Here is a 20445-nt window from a genome sequence, read left to right as displayed (position 1 = left end):
TGTTGCCTGTAATTTTCTTTCTGGCTGCTAAGATCTGTACAAGGCAGTGACATTCAGAAGCAGAAGTCAATGCTGTAATCACTGATGGCAATTCTCATGTGTGGGCACAATTTAGAGGAAACGTTGCACCTATTCCACATACACTAGTTTTTCTAACCAGCCTCCAGTGGGGGCCTTTATCAAAAGGCTCCTGAAAATCTAAGTCTATTGTGCCTGTTGGCTCTCCTGCATCAATTTTGTTAACAACATCCTCAAAGGAATGTAACAAGTCCGTCAAGCATAATTTCCCCTTTGCAAGTCCACACTGACCAAGTCCAGTTAGATCATCACTATTCAAGTGTCTATTTATCGCATCCTTAATCAGAGTCCAGCATTTTCCTTACCACTGAGGTGAGGCTATCAGGTCTGGAGTTCCCTGTTTCCTCTCTTTCTTCCTCCTTAAAAAAAGTGGGGTGGCATTTGCTAGCTTCCAATCTCAGGAGTCATTCCAGAATCCAAAGAATTTTCTGTGCACATAGTTTACCCACATTGTGACAATATTTGATGGAGACCACTACATTTGTTCATTTATGACAGAGTATATTTATGGTGCATTATACTGGTGGAGATTCTTTGACTTGGATTAATCAGTATTTACTAATTCATGATGCACACTGCCCTCTAAGGGTAAACGTTTATAATCTTCTGGACAATTGCTTGATTGTCTTCAACCAAGGCTGCAATGACAGAGTCTATCCATTGTCCAATTTCCTTCCATACAATCCTATTTATAAACACTTTGCTCTAGGTACAGTGCAATCACATAGAGGTTGTGTATGGTGTTTCTGGATATATGAAGCCCATATGATGATCCAGTGTTTCCACACACCACACTATCCAACTGGTTGAGTATGGAATGTGACTTCCTTTTCCTCGCCTATGCCAATATGACTGATGGTTCACACCAACAGGCTGGGAATTCACTTCCTTCGTGTATTTCAGACCCTCGCTGCGCTGAGCAACACTGATAAAAGATGTGCAACCATTGGTTCATGCAGCTGGTAATGAAAGGGAAGGCGAATAGGAGATGATTCACTGAGTCACTCAGGGAATAGAGTGCCAACAGCTTAATAAATCTTCTCCTTACCCTGTTTACTATGACCACTTCGCTCTTGTAACATGGAGACAATTCTCTAGCTATGGTCTAACCTGTGTTTCGTACAGTTCCAGCATAATCTTCCTGCCTTTATGCTCTAGACCTCAACCAGTTCAGAGAAATATCCTGTATGCTTTCTTAATGACTTGCCCTAATGCATTCAGAGGCCCGTACTTCACACCCCTAAGTTCTTCCACATTTTTCAATCTTCTATTATTTATTGTGTGTATCCTTGCCTTGCCTAAGTCATTGATAGGAGCATGAACAGCAACAACTGTACTGACTTCTGCAGAATCTCACAACAATACATGTTGATTGTAACTTTTTGCTCCCTTGGGTTAATTTTGGATCCAACTTGCCAACTTTCCTTGGATCCCATGGGCTTCAGTCTGGTATATGGGACCTTGTCGAGAGCCTTGTTCAGATTAATATACACCTTGTCAAACATGTTGCTCACATTGACCCTTCTTATGGACTCAGAAGTAAAATCAATCAAGTTAGTCAGGCACAACATTCCTTGTGCAAGTCCATGTTGATTGCCCTTGATGACTCAGTAACTCTCCAAAGCATGGACTAATTGGAACCGAAGGGTCTGTTTCCATGCTGTACATCTCTATAACTAAGTGATAATTTATACTGTCACTCAGAATTGTTTTCAATAACTTGCCCACCATCAAGTTTGATGGACTTGTAATTATTTGGATTATGCTTCATATCTTTTTAAACAATGTTAGCTATTCTCCATCCTCTGAAGCTGTGCCTTTGTCGAAAGAGATTCTGAACATAATGGTTGGACGTTTCATTGTTTCTGCCTATTCACAGCCTATTTGCACTTTTTTCTGTTCTGATCTCTCAACTTGTCTGGATACTAAAATTCCTCCCTCTCTGTGTTAAACCAATCCAATATTCCACACTCCTTATTCTTAACTATAACATCTGTATCAGCCCTCTCTCTTGTGAAACACATTCATCACAACCACACCCATAGTTTACACATCCACACACAAGTGATCTTTCTGGTCTCTAATTAACTCCACGCTTTCTCTGTTGTTATTGTTCTATATTAAAAAAAAGCTCTCTGATCTCCTGATGTTCTTTTCGAATCCTCTAGTCAACTCCTACTCCTTTGACTCCAAAAACAATCTTACCATGCGCTTATCTCATTAACATTCATGGGACCCTCTTCTGCGCAAATTGACTTCAGTCGATGACCTCGGAACAATAGTAGATGTTGTTTACTTTACAAAAAAACACCGCAAAAGTAATTTCTCAGCTTTGCAGAACTGTGGGATATCACAGCGACAGATGCTAGGCTATATTCATGCATGTATATTGTGTCTTCAGAGTAGGAAAAGAGATTGGTGAAGCTGTAGAATAATAATTTGTTGTTGTGTTTCATTGTTGAAAAATGATTGAAAACCAAACAAGATTTGAAAGTTGTGGCCAAATATTGATGGGTTAGTCCTTTGTGCAGGGGTGAGTAAAAGAAATTATTGTGTAGTCAAGAAAAATTGAGGAAACTCAGAAGTTAATAAAAAGCTGAAAGAATGAAAAATTCATCTGTTTAAGAATGCCTTAAGTCCAATTTTTTATTTTGGAAAATAAGTTGACTGTGGAATCTGAGCAATTGCAGAGCACTGAACATCAAAAATAAATGTTTACACTCGGAGCTCTATCCAACTGCAGACAGGAACAAACATGGACAGTGCAATAAGGCAAAGGGAAGGAAAGTTCAGTACTCCCCAGGCAGCCCCTCTGAGGCATTACTGTGTGGAAGCATTGGCTTAAGATCATTCAGGCCATCATGATGATTAGATTAGATTACTTACAGTGTGGAAACAGAATCTTCGGCCCAATAAGTCCACACCGACCCTCTGAAGAGCAACCCACCCAAACCCATTCCCCTACATTCACCCCAATTAATGCACCTAACACTATGGGTAATTTAGCCTGACCAATTCTCCTAACCTTCACAGTTATGGACTGTGGGTGGAAACCTGAGGAAACCCACACAGACACAGGGAGAATGTGCAAACTCCACACAGACAGTTGCCCGAGTCGGGAATTGAACCCAGGTCCCTGGCGCAGTGCTAACCACCGAGCCGCCGTGCCGCCCTGCTTGAATCAGTAAACAGATTTCAGTAACTTTTCATCGATAGGTCATGACTGTTGTCATAAAGTGGATAAATGCATCTTTGTTCTCAGCCCACAATAAAAAAGTTGTTCAATTGTAGTGATAATGTAGCAAAACATGACTGAGAATTGATCATTGGGAAGGATGCAAAAATATCCAAGTGGCTAACTTTGGCTAGGGTGCTGGTGTAAAACATACATTATTGTTTGGAGTCATACCTAGTAGAAATGGTAATATGGTACGGTTGTTGGAAATCAATCAACTTAGTCCTAGATAATGATCATCTGCAACAGAGAACCTAACCATTGACAGTCAGTGGCATTTTTATTGCTGAATTTTCCTCAATCGATATCTTGGGGTTACAAGAAAGTGACCTGGACCAGCCATTTAAATACTGTGGCTGCAAGAGCAGGTTACGGCTGAAGGATTTTTGGCAAGCAACTTGTGTTTGAACTTGACAAAATTTATCTGTGCCCAAAACGTTGATTCTCCTGCTCCTCGGATGCTTTCTGACCTGCTGTGCTTTTCCAGCACCACGCTTTTGACTCGGGCAACTGTCTGTGTGGAGTTTGCACATTCTCCCTGTGTCTGTGTGGGTTTCCTCCGGGTGCTCAGGTTTCCACCCACAGTCCAAAACTGTGAAGGTTAGGAGAATTGGTCAGGCTAAATTACCCATAGTGTTAGGTGCATTAATTGGGGTGAATGTAGGGGAATGGGTTTGGGTGGGTTGCTCTTCAGAGGGTCGGTGTGGACTTATTGGGCCGAAGATTCTGTTTCCACACTGTAAGTAATCTAATCTAATCATCACGATGGCCTGAATGATCTTAAGCCAATGCTTCCAGCATCTGCAGTCCTCACCTTCTTTTAGAAAGTTTATGTCAAGAATGGGATGGAATTGTATGGGGTGGGATGAAAGTCCTTTCCTGAATGAGTTCAGCTTCAACAACACTCAAGAAGCTGACATCATCCAGGGCAAGCATCTCACATAATTTAACACTATATCCTCAAACATGTATCCCTCCAATACTGACATTAAATAACAACAGTGTGTGCTTTTTACAAGTTGCACTGAGGCTCCTGAGACAGCACCTTCCAAACCCATGACCAATACCACCTAGATGGACGAAAGCACCAGATACATAGAAACACAATCACCTGCAAGAAACCTGTCCAAGTCAAATACTATCCTGACTTGGAAATATATCGCCATTCTGACAGTGTCATTAGTTTAAAATCCTGGACCTCTCTTCATTACAGCCCCATGACAGTCCCCACAGCCCAAGGTTTGCAGTGGTTCAAGAAGAGAGCTACCACCACCTCCAGGGAAAGTCCGGAAGGGTGATAAATACAGATCTTGCAAACAATGTCCACATGAAAACAGTTTACAAAAGTACTGCCAGTTTTAGATCTAATGTTTATTACCATCAAAGCCAACGGACACATTTATAGAGTCATAGAGATGTACAGCATGGAAACAGACCCTTCAGTACAACTTGTCCATGCTGACCAGATACCCTAAATTAATCTAGTCCCATTTGCCAGCACCTGACCTATATCCCTCTTAACCCTTCCTATTCGCATACCCAGCCAGATGCCTTTTAAATGTTCTAATTGTACCAGTCTTCACCACCTCTGGCAGCTCATTCCATACACGCACCACCATCTGCGTGAAAAAGTTGCCACTTAAGTTCCTTTTAATCTTTCCCCACTCACCCTAAACCTATGCCCTCCAGTTCTTGACTCCCCCAGCCTATAACTTCAATAATTTGCATTTATGTCGTACCAACCACACTGTAAAACTCCATAAGGCAATTCACAGGAGCACCAAAAAACAGCAGATTGAAATCTTGGTCCAACTGTTGGTGTTAAAGAGTGACATACAGGGCTTGTGAGGTAGACAAATACAGGGAGAGAATGCCAGAGCTTGGGGCCAAGACAGCTTAAAGCATAGCCACCAATGTAGGAGTAGTGGGATATGGAGAACGCACAGGAGATCAGAACCAGAGGAGCACAGGTATCTTCAAGGATTGTAGGGACGGAAGAAGTTACATGGATAAAGAAGTTTGAGACTGCAGAAATTTTTGGTAACTACCATTTCATCCAATCACCCAAAGACAAAATCATCTGGGGTGGCACGTTGGCTCAGTGGTTAGCACTGCTGCCTCACAGCAACAGGGACCCAGGTTCAATTCCAGCCTCGGGTGACTGTGTGGAGTTTGTACATTCTCCCCATGTCTGCGTGAGTTTTCTCCGGGTGCTCCAGTTTCCTCCCACAGTCCAAAGATGTACAAGTCAGGTGAATTGGCCAGGCTATATTGCCCGTAGGGTTAGATGCATTAGTCAGAAGGAAATGGGTTTGGGCGGGTTACTCTTCGGAGGGTTGGTGTGGACTTGTTGGGCCGAAAGGCCTGTTTCCTCATTATAGGAAATTTGATCTAATCTAAAAAAAAACCCACGGACTCCTCACCCACCGTGGCAATTAGAAGATGGTAGATTATTGGTAGAATGGGGTGCTTATTCTGACCTTGAATGAGGGAGTTCCAGTCAACATGTGTTTGAGGTGTATGGAAGAAGTGAAAGTGAACTAGCTTGAATTATTCTCTTCAGGGTATTCTTCAAAATACTCAAAAAGTTTAACTAAGTGCAAAACACTGAAGGCTTCTAATGCAGCATTTTCAGTGACCATCTCTTATTCAACCTTCCAGATTGTTGTTGGAACATTTACTTTGTGTCACTTGCCCTCTGTTCTCGATGCCTGGCCTGACTTGTGGAACTGTTATGTCAGCCACTGTGGTAGCAACTCATTCCCACCTCTTGCACCCAGTCCCCTCCCCACGAATCTGCTGTGCATCTCCAGGGAATGGATCTCAGATATTTATGTGCAAAAGGCACTGCCGCTGGATGAGAGAGGCCTGTCCGTCATGGCTTGTTTGATTCCATGGTGAAACTGTACTGGAGTCAAAAAGAGAGGGTGGGCAACTTTACTACTTAACTACTGTAACTGACTCAACTACTTGCTCTTCCATTAAACCAGTTTTCAAGAAGGTTCAGTCATAGAGATGTACAGCATGGAAACAGACCCTTTGGTCCAACCCATCCATGCCGACCAGATATCCCAACCCGATCTAGTCCCACCTACCAGTTCCTGGTCCATATCCCTCCAAATCCTTCCTATTCATGTACCCATCCAAATACCTTTTAAATGTTGCAATTGTATCAGCCTCCACCACCTCCTCTGGCAGCTTATTCCATTCACATACCACCCTCTGCATGAAAATGTTGCCCCTAGATCCCTTTCATATCTTTCCCCTCTCGCCCTAAAACTATGCCCTCTAGTTCTGGACTCCCTGATCCCAGGGAAAAGACTTTGTCTATTTATTCTATCCATGCCCCTCATAATTTTGTAAACCTCTGTAAGGTCACCCCTCCGACGCTCTAGGGAAAACAGCCCCGCCTGTTCAGCCTCTCCCTATACCTCAAATCCTCCAACCCTGGCAACATCCTTGTAAATCTTTTCTGAACACTTTCAAGTTTCACAACATCTTTCCGATAGGAAAGAGACCAGGATTGCACACAATAGTCCAACAGTGGCCTAACCAATGTCATGTACAGCCGCAACATGACTTCCCAACTCCTGTACTCAATACTCTAACCAATAAAAGAAAGCATACCAAATGCCTTTTTCACTATTCTGTCTACCTACGACTCCGCTTTCAAGGAGCTATGAACCTGGTCTCTCTGTTCAGCAACACTCCCTAGGACTTTACCATTAAGTATGTAAGTCCTGCTAAGATTTGCTTTCCCAAAATGCAGCACCTCGCATCTGAATTAAACTCCATCTGCCACTTCTCAGCCCGTTGGCCCATCTGGTTGTAACCTGAGGTAATCTTCTTCGCTGTCCACTACACCTCCAATTTTGATGTCATCTGCAAACTTAATTACTGTACCTCCTATGCTCGCATCCAAATCATTTATGTAAATGACAAAAAGTAGAGGACCCAGCACTGATCCTTGTGGGACTCCACTGGTCACAGGCCTCCAGTCTGAAAAACAACCCTCTACCTTTGAGCCCATTCTGTATCCAAATGGCTAGTTCTCTCTGTATTCCATGAGATTTAACCTTGGTAACCAGTCTCCCATGGGGATCCTTGTCGAGCGCCTTATTGAAGTTCATATAGATCACATCTACCACACTGCCCTCATCAATCAACTGTTGTCTGACTTACTTCTTAAATCCTCAGACATAGCTTGTGGACTGCAAATTTCAGCTGCAGATCATATACTGAGATGCTGAGGAAAACAATTATATTACAGTGATTACTGTAATCGGCCAGCCATCACAAATCACATATATTGCAATGACATATGAAGTTGCTAACATTAGAAGCCAAGTTTCCTGGGATGTCCAGGACATCCTCCTCACTATCCACAGCTTCCCCAATCTTTGTGTCATAGCAAACGTAATAATCAGACCTCCTACCTTCTCTTCCAAATCATTCCTGATTTACTTGTTCCCTATCTAAATAAACTTCAGGCAAAGTTGTTAGAACAAAGAACAGTACAGGACTGCACCAACACATGATGCCTTTGTAAAACTAAAAGCCTTTTGCTTCTACATGGTCCATATCCTTCTACTCCCTGCCTGTCATTTATCTGTCAAGATACCTCTGAAACATCGCTGTTGTATCTGCCTCCACCACCTCTCCTGGTCATGCAATCCAGGCACTTATCAACCTCTTTGTGAAAAAATCTTGCCTCTCACATCCCCTTCAAACTTTCCCCCTTTTACCTTAAAACTCGGTCCCCTAATAACTAACATTTCTACCCTGGCAAAAAGACTTTGGCTGTTCATTCTATCCGCACCTGGCAAAAAGTTTGTGAACTTCTATCAGGTCGCCTCTCATCCTTTGATGTTCAAACAACAACAACCTAGGTTTGCCAAATCTGTCCTCATAGCTAAACCATTTCTGTAGCCCCCCCCTCCAAAGCCGTTACATCCTTCTGGTAGTGTGGTGACAAGAACTGTGCACAATACTCCAAATGTGGCCTAACTTGAGTTCTATTCAGTTGTAACATAACTTGCCACTTTTTGTACTCTATACCCCAACCAATGAAGGCAAGCATGCCATGTACTCTCTCAATCATCTTATCCACTGATGTTGCCACTTACAGTGAACTGTGGACCTGTACACCTCGGTCCCTCTGTATGTTGATGCTACTAAGGGTTCTACCATTACTGTATAGTTCTCTCCTGCATTGGACCGTCCAAAGTGCATTACCTCACATTTGGCTGCATTAAATTTCATCTGCCATTTCTCCAACTAAGTCTCCAGCCTATCTTTATCCTGCTATCCACAGCTTTGTGTTACTAATTACCAAGCTTACTAATTAGATCATCTCCCTTCTCTTCCAAATCATTTCTATGTATCTCAAAACAAATTCAGGGGTCCCAGCGCTGATCCCTGCAAAACATCACTGGTCACAGATCTCCAGTCAAAAAAACATTCTTCAATCATTGCTCTCTGTCTTCTATGTCCAAGCCAGTTCTGAATCCATCTTACCAACTCAGGTGTGATTTCACATTTTGTAAGAACCTGCCATTAGGGACCTGTCTTTAGTCTTGCTGAAGTCCATGCAGACATGTTTCTGTGCCTTTTGGGATGTTTGCAGGCACACTAATGACTGAGCATTCTCCAATATTGGGTAATAGTGTTAATCCTGGTGATACCTATTCAGCCACTTTATATACATCAGACCCAGTCTTTTGTAAAACTTAAATAAGGATGCCACAGGGATCAGTACTGGAGCCACAAGGATTTATAATATGCATTAATGACTTGTTTAAGGAGCATGAATGTACATAAATAGATGTGTGAAGGCAAGTAGTGAGGACTCGGGGCAGAATCCTGTGGAGGTATGAATGATGTGGACTACCTCATAGAGCCATAGAGATGTACTGCACAGAAACAGACCTCTTGGTCCAAATTGCCCATGCTGACAAGATTTCGTAACATAATCTAGCCCCCGTTGTCAACACTTGACCCATATCCATCTAAACCCTTTCTATTCATATACCCATCCAGATGCCTTTTAAGTGCTGTAATTGTACCAGCCTCCCCAATTCCTCTGGCAGCTCATTCCATACACAACACCCTCTGCGTGAAAAGGTTGCCCCTTAGGTCCCTTTTAAATTTTTCCCCCTCACCCTAAACCTATGCCCTCCAGTTCTGGGCTCCCTCACCCCAAGAAAAAGACCTTGTCTATTTAGCCCATCCATGCCCTTCATGATTTTATAAGGTCACCCCTCAGCCTCTGACGTTCCAGGGAAAACAGCCCTGGCCTGTTCAGCCTCTCCCTATAGCTCAAATCCTCCAACCCTGGCAACATCCTTGTAAATCTGGGCACTAATATCTTGGAAAATGCCTCCATGGGCACCAATCACACCAACTGTGCCACATCTTGGCAAATCTGCATGAAATTCTCCCCTATGGCACAATATATATATAAAAACACATTCTTTAGACAAGTTTAGTTCAACTGATTTAAGGAAGAAAGTAAGCATTTTGAAAGCAGTTGAGAGAAGTTTTACCAAACCGATACCTGGGATGGGCAGGTAGTCTAATGAGGAAAGATTGGACAGGCTAGGGTTATTTCTACTCGAGGTCAGAAGAGAAAGAGGTGACCTGTTTGAAACATGTAAGATTCTGAAGAATCTTTCCAGTGTAGCTATGGAGAGAATGCTTCCTCTTATGGCAGAATCCAGAAGTAGGAGTCACTGGTTAAAAATGAGACAAAAGTATTTTTCTCAGAAGTTCATGATTCTTTCAAACTCTCTTCCTCAAAAAGTTGGCAGGAGCAAAGTCTTTAAATATTTTTAAGGCAGAAGTAACAAAATTCTTGATAAGCAAAGGGGCAAAGTTTATCAGGCACAGAGAGGAATGTGGATTTGAGGTTTCAAACAGATCAGTCATGATTTTATTGGATGGTGGAGCTGTCTCAAGGGACTGAATGATCTACTGCTCCTTGTTGTATGTTTGTTGTCTACGTGTAGAATTCATTTGTATCACATTCACAGACTGAATTGATATCTGGAACAAATTACTGTAGATGCTGGAATCTGTATTGAGAACAACAAATGCTGGAGATCACAGTGGGTCAGACAGCATCCACTGAGAGGGCAAGCTAAGGTTTCGAGTCTAGATAATGCTACATCAGAGCTAATGGAGAGTCATCTAGATTCAAAACCTTAGCTTGCTGTCTCTCCATGGATGCTGTCTGACTCGCTATTATCTCCTGAATTGATGTCGCCTGTTTCGCACTTGACCAACGTCAAAATTAAATTGGTAAATTATAATCTGTTGCAAAGTAGACTGTTAGTGATACGCGATCTCATATCGCTGTTATGGATTCATACAGGGCTAGGCAGACAGACAATGCTGGATCATTCAGTGTTAATTCTGACACTCGTAAAATTTGACTTTATTGATACAGAAGGACAGAACAAGCTGATAATGAAGAAACTCAAAACCATAAATTATCCTGTACTATGTAACCTGTGAAAAGGACTCCGTGGATGCTGTGTTAAAATGTTTTGTTAATCAAATTTGAGGTCGAAACTCATTTCTGTGACAGCCTGTTACTGTCAGTCTGGCTCATGACAAACTATGATTGATTAATTGTGTAATTGGGCAAACTCTGCTCTGGGCATGGCACAGAACCACATGGGTGAAAAAGATTTGAATTTAGTTGCTGAGTGAGCCAGGCATTCCTCGACTTGTGTTTTGGAGCAGATCACAGTGGGTCAGGCAGGTTCTGATGGCCTTTCAGTGATTCCTGCTGTCCAGTTGCATTCTGTGCTCAGTGACTGTGATGCTCCTCCTTGTCAAATAGTCTGTTGGCTCAGGCCGGGAGGAATGATCCACTTGGGTTCAGGTTTCGGGGGAGTGGGGGAGGTGGGGGAGCTCCTGGTCTCGGAAAAGGAGGGGAGAAGACAGGGAGAATTGTCCTGTGTTGTTATGTCATGCGCAGTGCGGCTTCTTTTGAAATGAATTTGTTCTCTTCAGTGTCCATTTTCCTTTTAAATCTAGGGTCAGCCTGGACTGATTGGACCACAGGGACGCAGTGGGCCTCCAGGGTTTTCTGGACCAGAGGGATTAAGGGGACCGAAAGGTGAAAAAGGTAACCCTGGTAACCCGGGAGCTGGAGGCATGAAGGGAGAAAAGGTGAGTCCAGGTCAACCTCCAGCATCAAGTCATTGCTTGAAGTACCACAGAATCCCTACAGTGTGGAAGCAGGCCATTCAGCCCATCGCTGACCCTCCGAAGAGCACCTCATCCAGATGCAATCCAACCCTGCATTTCCTATGGCTATCCCACAAAGCCTGCACATCCCTGGATGCTATGAGCAATTTAGTGTGGTCAATTCACCCTAAACTGCACATCATTGGACTGCGGGAGGAAGCCGGAACACCCGGAGCAAACCCACGCAGCCACGGGGAGAATGTGCAAACTCCACACAGTGTCACCCAAGGCTGGGATTGAACCCTGGACCCAGGTGCTGTGAGGCAGCAGTGCTAATTGCTGAGCTACCACGCCTTAAAATGAAAAAGGGAGGGGGGTGGGGAGGTTCGCTGAGTTGGTTAGACGGTTAGTGTGTGGTTGAGAGTGACACCAACGATGATGAGGTTGATTTCCTGTACTGGCCGTGGTAGACCTGGAGCGATCCTGGATAAAAGTCACTGCCTCAGCTGTGATTCCATGCCCCCTTGTGTGAGCCACAAGACTCTTTAAGGGTCTCTACTCTCACATTTCTCTAACACAATCTCTCACTGCTTAGAGTGACTCCAATGTCCACATCTGACCCCATCCCAAATATTAATCATTTTTTCACTCAGGACATTTTTGGATGTCCATTAAATAAAAAAGGAGAAACTGAAACTCTTTCAGATACACAGCAGGTCAGTCAGTATTTGCAAAGAGAAAAGGCAATTCAAGACTGGTCAGATGAGTGAATGTGAGACTGAGCTGACTGGATTTTTGGATATCTCAGGAAATTTCAGCATACACTCTGATACCTGCCCTTCAGTTACTCTTCCCAGCGTCATGCCTTTTGTCAAAATGTACCTGAAAATCTTTTTCTGAGTTTGTATTTCCAAACCAGTCAAGTAGGGACCCTACTGTGACAGCTTTTTCATGTGTACAAAACACAGACAAACACACGTAGACACAGACACACACACACACACGCATGCACAGAGACACAGAAACACAGACACACATGCAGAGACACAAACACACATATACACGCATGCACAGAGACACAGAAACTCACACGCACGGACACACATATATACACATGCACAGAGTTACAGAAACACACGCATACACAGAGACAGGCATGCAGAGACACACACACAGAGAAACACACATACACACACACACACGCACACACACACACAATCAGTCTGATAAATGTTGGGGAATATTTAATGCCTTTCAGTTTGGAGGCTGTTTCAGTTCCACTCACAACTAGCCCTGATAGACTGGCATCTATTTAACTCCGTCTCTCAGTGGGCCGTGTTACATTGAACCCCATTTCCACCATTTGTACAGCCAGCTGGGACTCAACAGGCAGCTTGATTGTTGTTGGGATGATGTCATTGGGATGATGTTGCTGTGGGTTGCCAGTTTTAACTCCTGTTGTGATGTTGTCTGTTCCTCCAGGGTCCAATCGGTGTGCCAGGATTTGTCGGGATGAATGGGATTCCAGTAAGTATGATCTCTGAGTTAAATGTTTCTAATCAACCTGTTCAGGCATGTTATGAGAGCGGGATTTGAGCCTGGATCTCTTAGCTCAGAGAGTGGGAAACTACCATGCGCCACAAGAACCTTCCATCCAATCGCAGAGTTATTCCATTCTCGTTGGTGGTAATCACCTGCTGGAGGAACCATTCATTTAAAATCACTGAATTTGACAGCAGGAAAGGAGGCTATTCAGCCCATTATGGCCAGGCCAGCCCTTTAAAGGTGAAAATGTGTTGCTAGTTAAAGCGCAGCAGGTCAGGCAGCATCCAAGGAACAGGAAATTCAACGTTTTGGGCAAAAGCCCTTCATCAGGAATGAGGAAAGTGTGTCCAGTAGGCTAAGATAAAAGGTAGGGAGGAGGGACTTGGGGGAGGGGCGATGGAGATGTGATAGGTGGAAGGAGGTCAAGGTGAGGGTGATAGGCCGGAGTGGGGTGGGGGCGGAGAGGTCAGGAAGAAAATTGCAGGTTAGGGGGGCGGTGCTGAGTTCGAGGGAATCGACTGAGACAAGGTGGGGGGAGGGGAAATGAGGAAACTGGAGAAATCTGAGTTCATCCCTTGTGGTTGGAGGGTTCCCAGGTGGAAGATGAGGCGCTCTTCCTCCAACCATCGTGTTGTTATGTTCTGGCGATAGAGGAGTCCAAGGACTTGCATGTCATTGGTGGAATGGGAGGGAGAGTTAAAGTGTTGAGCCACGGGGTGGTTGGGTTGGTTGGTCCGGGCGTCCCAGAGGTGTTCCCTGAAGCATTCCGCAAGTAGGTGGCCCGTCTCCCCAATATAGGGGAGGCCATATCGGGTGCAACGGATGCAATAGATGATGTGTGTGGAGGTGCTGGTGAATTTGTGGCGGATATGGAAGGATCCCTTGGGGCCTTGGAAAGGGCTTGCAAAGTCATCTTGGAATCTTAGCACTCCTCCCACAGGCTGTGTCTGGACTCAGAGCTCCATCCCAATCCGAATGTAGTTTGACATAGGTTGAACATTATATTTTTAAAAATCTGCTCTCAAACGAATACTGATGTCATGTTATTTTTTCTCATAAGCTTGATCTACTTTTTTCTGCAGCAGAAATAAATTAGATACATCCTGGTCAATCAGATGGGGAAATGAATTGAAAGTTTGGAAGCTGCTGAACAGAATCAAAAAGTAATCTGTTTGAAAAGATGTAAACTTCTTCTATTCGTGGATGAGTTGGGGAATCAACCATCCATTCCAGTCTTGTCCCACTCATCCAAAATCCTGACCCCTCCACCCCGTCCGACCCCCTACTGTCCTGCCCTACGCTCTACCCCAATCACGCCCTCCCCACCCCTAACTCCCTCCACCCCTATCCAACCCACTCCACTCCATCCAACCCCCTCCACTCCTATCCAACCCCCTCCACTCCTATCCAACCCACTCCACTCCATCCAACCCCCTCCACTCCTATCCAACCCCCTCCACACCATCCAACCCCCTCACCCCCATCCAACCCCTTCCACCCCTATCCAACTTCCCCCACTCCTATCCAACCCTCTTCCCCCTTTTCCAACCCCCTTCACTCTTATCCAACTCCCTCCACTCCTATCAAACCCCCTCCACCCCTATCCAACTCCCTCCCCTCATCCAACTCCCTCCCCCATCCAACTCCCTCCACCCCTATCCAACCCCCTCTCCCCCATCCAACTCCCTCCACCCCTATCCAACCCCCTCTCCCCCATCCAACTCCCTCCATCCCTATCCAACTCCCTCCCCATCCAACACCGTCCCCCATCCAACTCCCTCCACCTGATCCAATCCCCCCCTCCCCACTCCTGTCCAGCCCCCTCCACCCCAGTCCCACTCACTCTATGTTTCTGCCCCCCCCACCTCCCCCCCACCAATGCCACTGCCAATTCTACAACCCATTCCCCTTTCCACACTGTCCTTGGTTCTCCCATGATCGGTTATTCTTATTGGAGAAAGGGATGGCTCAGTATTCGAAATGCAGCTGGAGTCTTAAACTGCACTTACCTTTTAGTGAACATGAATAGCTGAGGCCAGATCTGACACTCCCCCATCTCAAGGAGGAGAAATGAGGACTGCAGATGCTGGACATTAGAGTCCTGCCCAAATCATTGATTCTCCTGCTCCTCGGATGCTGCCTGACCTGCTGTGCTTTTCCAGCACCACACTCTCGACTCCCCCATCTCACTTGTCATTTCAGTACCCTCTCTACTACTTCATGAAGCAGCAATATCAATATAGCAGTTAATTAGAGCAGAGAAGGAACTCATTCAGGTCAACCTGCCTCCCACTTCCTTGATCTGTCTCATACACTAACAGTTTGTATTACCCTAATCATTTCGATTTCATTTCAAATAGATTTTGTTTTGAACATTACTATTCAGTCTGCTATCATCTGCCTTTTCGGAAGCATAGTCTAAATTATGGCAACTTGCTACAGAGAGAAAAAAAGATTCTCATTTCTCCCAGCGCTTTATTGCCCATGACCTGAGTTCTGTGTCCTGTCAGTGGGAAGAGCATCTCACATGCATTGAGAATGCTTCAGTTTCTAACTGCTCCCCCATTGTCAACATACATAGAGCAATACCACCCTCTGTTGGATTTCAGGCTATAGCACAGCAGCTGAAAAGAAACCTTTGCTGCTTTAACAAAATGATTAGATTAGATTAGATTACTTACAGTGTGGAAACAGGCCCTTCGGCTCAACAAGTCCACACCGACCCGCCGAAGCGCAACCCACCCACACCCCCACATTTACCCCTTACCTAACACTATGGGCAATTTAGCATGGCCAATTCACTTGACCCGCACATCTTTGGACTGTGGGAGGAAACCGGAGCACCCAGAGGAAACCCACGCAGACAAGGGGAGAACGTGCAAACTCCACACAGTCAGTCGCCTGAGTCGGGAATTGAACCCGGGTCTCAGGCGCTGTGAGGCAGCAGTGCTAACCACTGTGCCACCGTGCCGTCCATGATGGAAAATACACGGCAATTTGGGGAGCAGCTGTAAAGTGGAAAAGGAAGTCTCATTCTTCTTCGGTTCCCTACATCAGAATTACTAGCTCAAAGGGATACACTTTCTTCCAGCACTTGGCTGATACCCATGTGTTAGATTAGATTATTTGCAGTGTGGAAACAGGCCCTTCAGCCCAACCAGTCCACACTGACCCTCCCACCCAGACACATTGCCCTCTGACTAATGCACCTAACACTATGGGAAATTTAGCATGTCCAATTCACCTGACTTGCACATCTTTGGGCTGTGGGAGGAAACCTACACAGACACGAGGAGAATGTGCAAACTCCACACAGACAGTCACCAAAGGCTGGAATCAAACCTAGGACCTTGGTGATGTGAGGCAGCAGTGCTAACCACTGAGCCACCGTGCCATCCTGCAACTTCTCAAGTTGCAAACAATAAGTGGGTCAGGTCAGGGGATGGGGCCAATAATTGAGAGGAAATCATTTTGTTGAGCAAACTGCATTGCTGTGATAAAGAGTTGTGAGAACATAGAAAAATACAGCACAGTACAGGCCCTTTGGCCCTCTATGTTGCGTTGATCCAAGCCCACCTAACCTACACTAGCCCACTATCCTCCATATGCCTATCCAATGCCTGTTTAAATGCCTATAAAGAGGGAGAGTCCACCACTGCTACTGACAGGGCATTCCATGAACTCACGACCCGCTGAATAACGAATCTACCCCTAACATCTGTCCTATACCTACCACCCCTTAATTTAAAGCTATGCCCCCTCGTAATAGCTGACTCCATACATGGAAAAAGGTTCTCATTGTCAACCCATCTAAACCCCTAATCATCTTGTACACCTCTATCGAGTCACCCCTAAATCTTTTTTTCTCCAATGAAAATAGCCCCAAGTGCCTCAGCCTTTCCTCATACGATCTTCCTACCAGACCAGGCAACATCCTGGTAAACCTCCTCTGCACCCGTTCCAGTGCCTCCACATCCTTTCTATAGTATGGCGACCAAAACTGCACACAATATTCCAGATGTGGCTGCACCAGAGTCTTATACAACTGCAACATGACCTCAGGACTACGGAACTCAATTCCTCTACCAATAAAATCCAGTACGCCATATACCTTCTTCACAGCACTATTTACCTGGGTGGCAACTTTCAGAGATCTGTGTACATGGACACCAAGATCCCTCTGCTCATCCACACTACCAAGTATCCGACCATTAGCCCAGTACTCCATCTTCTTGTTACTCTTACCAAAGTGAATCACTTCACACTTAGCTACATTGAACTCCATTTGCCACCTTTCTGCCCAGCTGTGCAGCTTATCTATATCCCACTGTAACCTGCCATATCCTTCCTCACTGTCAACAACTCCACTGACTTTACCCTCGTCCACCTCCTTAGTCACCTTCTCAAAGAATTCAATAAGGTTTGTGAGGCACGACCTGCCCTGCACAAAACCATGCTGACTATACTTGATCACATTATTCCTATCCAGATGTTCATAAATCCTATCCCTTACAATTCTCTCTAAGAGTTTGCCCACAACAGAAGTGAGACTCACCGGCCTATAGTTACTAAGGTTATCCCTACTCCCCTTCTTGAACAAGGGAACCACATTTGCTATACTCCAGTCTTCTGGCACTATTCCTGTAGACAACGAGGACATAAAAATCAAGGCCAATGGCTCTGCAATCTCCTCCCTTGTTTCCCAGAGAATCCTAGAATAAATGCCATCAGGCCCAGGGGACTTATCTATTTTCACCCTTTCCAGAATTTCCAACACCTCTTCCCTACATATCTCAAAGCCATCCTTTCTAATTAATTGTGACTCAATATTCACATCGGCAACAATGTCCTGTTCCTGAGTGAATACTGATGAAAAGTATTCATTCAGTGTTTCCCCAATCTGTTCAGCCTCCACGCGCAACTTCCCACTGCTATCCTTGACTGGACCTATTCCTACCCTAGTCATTCTTTGATTCCTGACATACCTATAGAAAGCCTTTGGGTTTTCCCTAATCCTACCAACCAAGGACTTTTCATGTCCCATCCTTGCTGCTCTTAGCTTTCTCTTTAGATCCTTCCTGGCTACCTTATAACTCTCAATCGCCCCAATTGAACCTTCATGCCTCATCTTTACATAGGCCGCCCTAGTCCCTTTAACAAGGGATTCCAATTCCTTATTAAACCACGGCTCCCTCACACCACCCTTCCCTCCCTGCCTGACAGGTACATACTTATCAAGGACACTCAATAGTTGTTCCTTGAACAAGCTCCATATATCGATTGTGCCCTTCCCTTGAAGCCTACTTTTCCAAGTCACGCAATCTAAGTCATGCCTCACCGCATCATAATTTCCCTGCCCCCAGCTATAACTCTTGCCCTGCAGTGCACACTTATCCCTCTCCACCACCAGAGTAAAAGTCACCGAATTGTGGTCACTGTCCCCAAAGTGCTCACCTTCCTCCAATTCTAACACCTGGCCTGGTTCGTTACCCCGAACTAAATCCAGTATGGCCTCACCTCTTGTTGGCCTGTCTACACATTGTGTCAGGAAACCCTCCTTTAGGGCGGCACGGTGGCACAGTGGTTAGCACTGCTGCCTCACAGCGCCAGGGACCTGGGTTCAATTCCTGCCTCAGGTGACTGACTGTGTGGAGTTTACACGTTCTCCCTGTGTCTGCGTGGGTTTCCTCCGGGTGCTCCGGTTTCCTCCCACAGTCCAAAGATGTGCAGGTCAGGTGAATTGGCCATGCTAAATTGCCCGTAGTGTTAGGTAAGGGGTATATGTAGGGGAATGGGTGGGTTGCGCATCGGCGGGTCGGTGTGGACTTGTTGGGCCGAAGGGCCTGTTTCCACACTAAGTAATTTAATCTAATCACACATTGGACAAACACCGACCCATCTAACACATTCGAGCTATAGCTTTCCAGTCAATATCTGGAAAGTTAAAGTCCCCCATAACAACTACCCTATTACTTTCACTCTTCTCCTGAATCATCCTCGCAATCCTTTCTTCTACGTCTCTTGGACTATTAGGAGACCTGTAGAAAACTCCTAAAAGGGTGACCTCACCTTTCCTATTTCTAACCTCAGCCCAAACTACCTCAGATGGCGAGTCTTCATCCATCGTCCTTTCCACCGCTGTAATACTATCCTTGACAAGCAATGCCACACCTCCCTCTCTTTTACCCCCACCTCTGACCCTACTAAAGCATTTAAACCCTGGAACCTGCAACAGCCAATCCTGTCCCTGTTCTACCCATGGCTCTGTAATAGCCACAACATCGAAATCCCAGGTACCAACCCACGTTGCAAGTTCACTTACCTTATTTCGTATACGTCTCGCATTGAAGTATACACACTTCAAGCCACCTTCCTGTTTACAGGCACCCTCCTTTGAGATTGATGCCATGTTCCTAACCTCCCTACACTCAAGGTCCTGCACCCTAAAGCTTCAGTCTAGGTTCCCATGCCCCTGCAGAGTTAGTTTAAACCCCCCCAAAGAGCACTAGCAAACCTCCCCCAAGGATACTGGTGCTCCTCAGGTTCAGGTGTAGACCATCTTGTTTATAGAGGTCCCACCTTCCCCAGAAAGAACCCCAGATATCCAGAAACTGGAATCCCTCCCTCCTGCACCATCCCTGTAGCCACGCATTTAACTGTTCTCTCTCCCTATTCCTCGACTCTCTATCACATGGCACGGGTAACAAATCAGAGACAACAACTCTGTTTGTTCTAACTCTGAGCCTCCAACCTAGCTCCCTGAAAGCCTGCCTAACATCCTCATCCCTCTTCCTACCTATGTCGTTGGTGCCAATGTGGACCACGACTTTGGGCTGCTCCCCCTCCCCCTTAAGGACCAGGAAAACACGATCGGAGACATCACCTACCCTTGCATCTGGGAGGCAACATGCCAATCGTGAGTCTCTCTTGCCCCCACAAAACCGCCTATCTGTGCCCCAAACTATTGAGTCCCCAATAACTATTGCTCTGCTCTTCTCCACCCTTCCCTTCTGAGCAACGGGGACAGGCTCTGGGCCAGAGGCCTGAACCCCATTGCTTACCGCTGGTAAGTCGTCCTCTGCCACAAGTATCCAAAACGGTATAATTGTTCTTGAGGGGAATGACCGCAGGGGGTCCCTGCACTGGCTGGTTCCTCCCAGTGCCCCTCACTGTCAAACATCTGTCTGCAATCTTTGGAGTTACTACTTCTCTAAAGCTCCGATCTATGACTCCCTCTGCCTCCCGAATGACCCTAAGTTCATCCAACTCCAGCTCCAGTTCCCTAACACGGTCTTGGAGGAGCTGGAGATGGGTGCACTTCCTGCAAGTGTAATCAGCAGGGACGACCATGGCATCCCTCACCTCAAACATGTTGCAAGAGGAACATTGCA

General features: G+C 45.4%; 1 protein-coding gene across 4 annotated transcripts in view; it reads left to right on the top strand.

Annotated features, from left to right (window-relative positions):
• Nucleotides 1–20445, top strand: part of col4a6 (collagen, type IV, alpha 6) — a 418566-nt gene that overhangs the window by 232719 nt on the left and 165402 nt on the right. For all 4 annotated transcript variants that reach the window (XM_060832451.1, XM_060832452.1, XM_060832449.1 and 1 more), the window contains exons 5-6: nucleotides 11357–11491; nucleotides 12992–13036. In XM_060832451.1, coding sequence (XP_060688434.1) covers nucleotides 11357–11491; nucleotides 12992–13036 — 180 coding nt within the window. The remainder of the gene's footprint in view (nucleotides 1–11356; nucleotides 11492–12991; nucleotides 13037–20445) is intronic.

The sequence above is a fragment of the Hemiscyllium ocellatum genome, chromosome 11 (genome assembly GCF_020745735.1).
Source record: "Hemiscyllium ocellatum isolate sHemOce1 chromosome 11, sHemOce1.pat.X.cur, whole genome shotgun sequence".
Classification (NCBI taxonomy): Eukaryota; Metazoa; Chordata; class Chondrichthyes; order Orectolobiformes; family Hemiscylliidae; genus Hemiscyllium; species Hemiscyllium ocellatum.
This window is presented reverse-complemented; position numbering and strand designations above follow the sequence as displayed.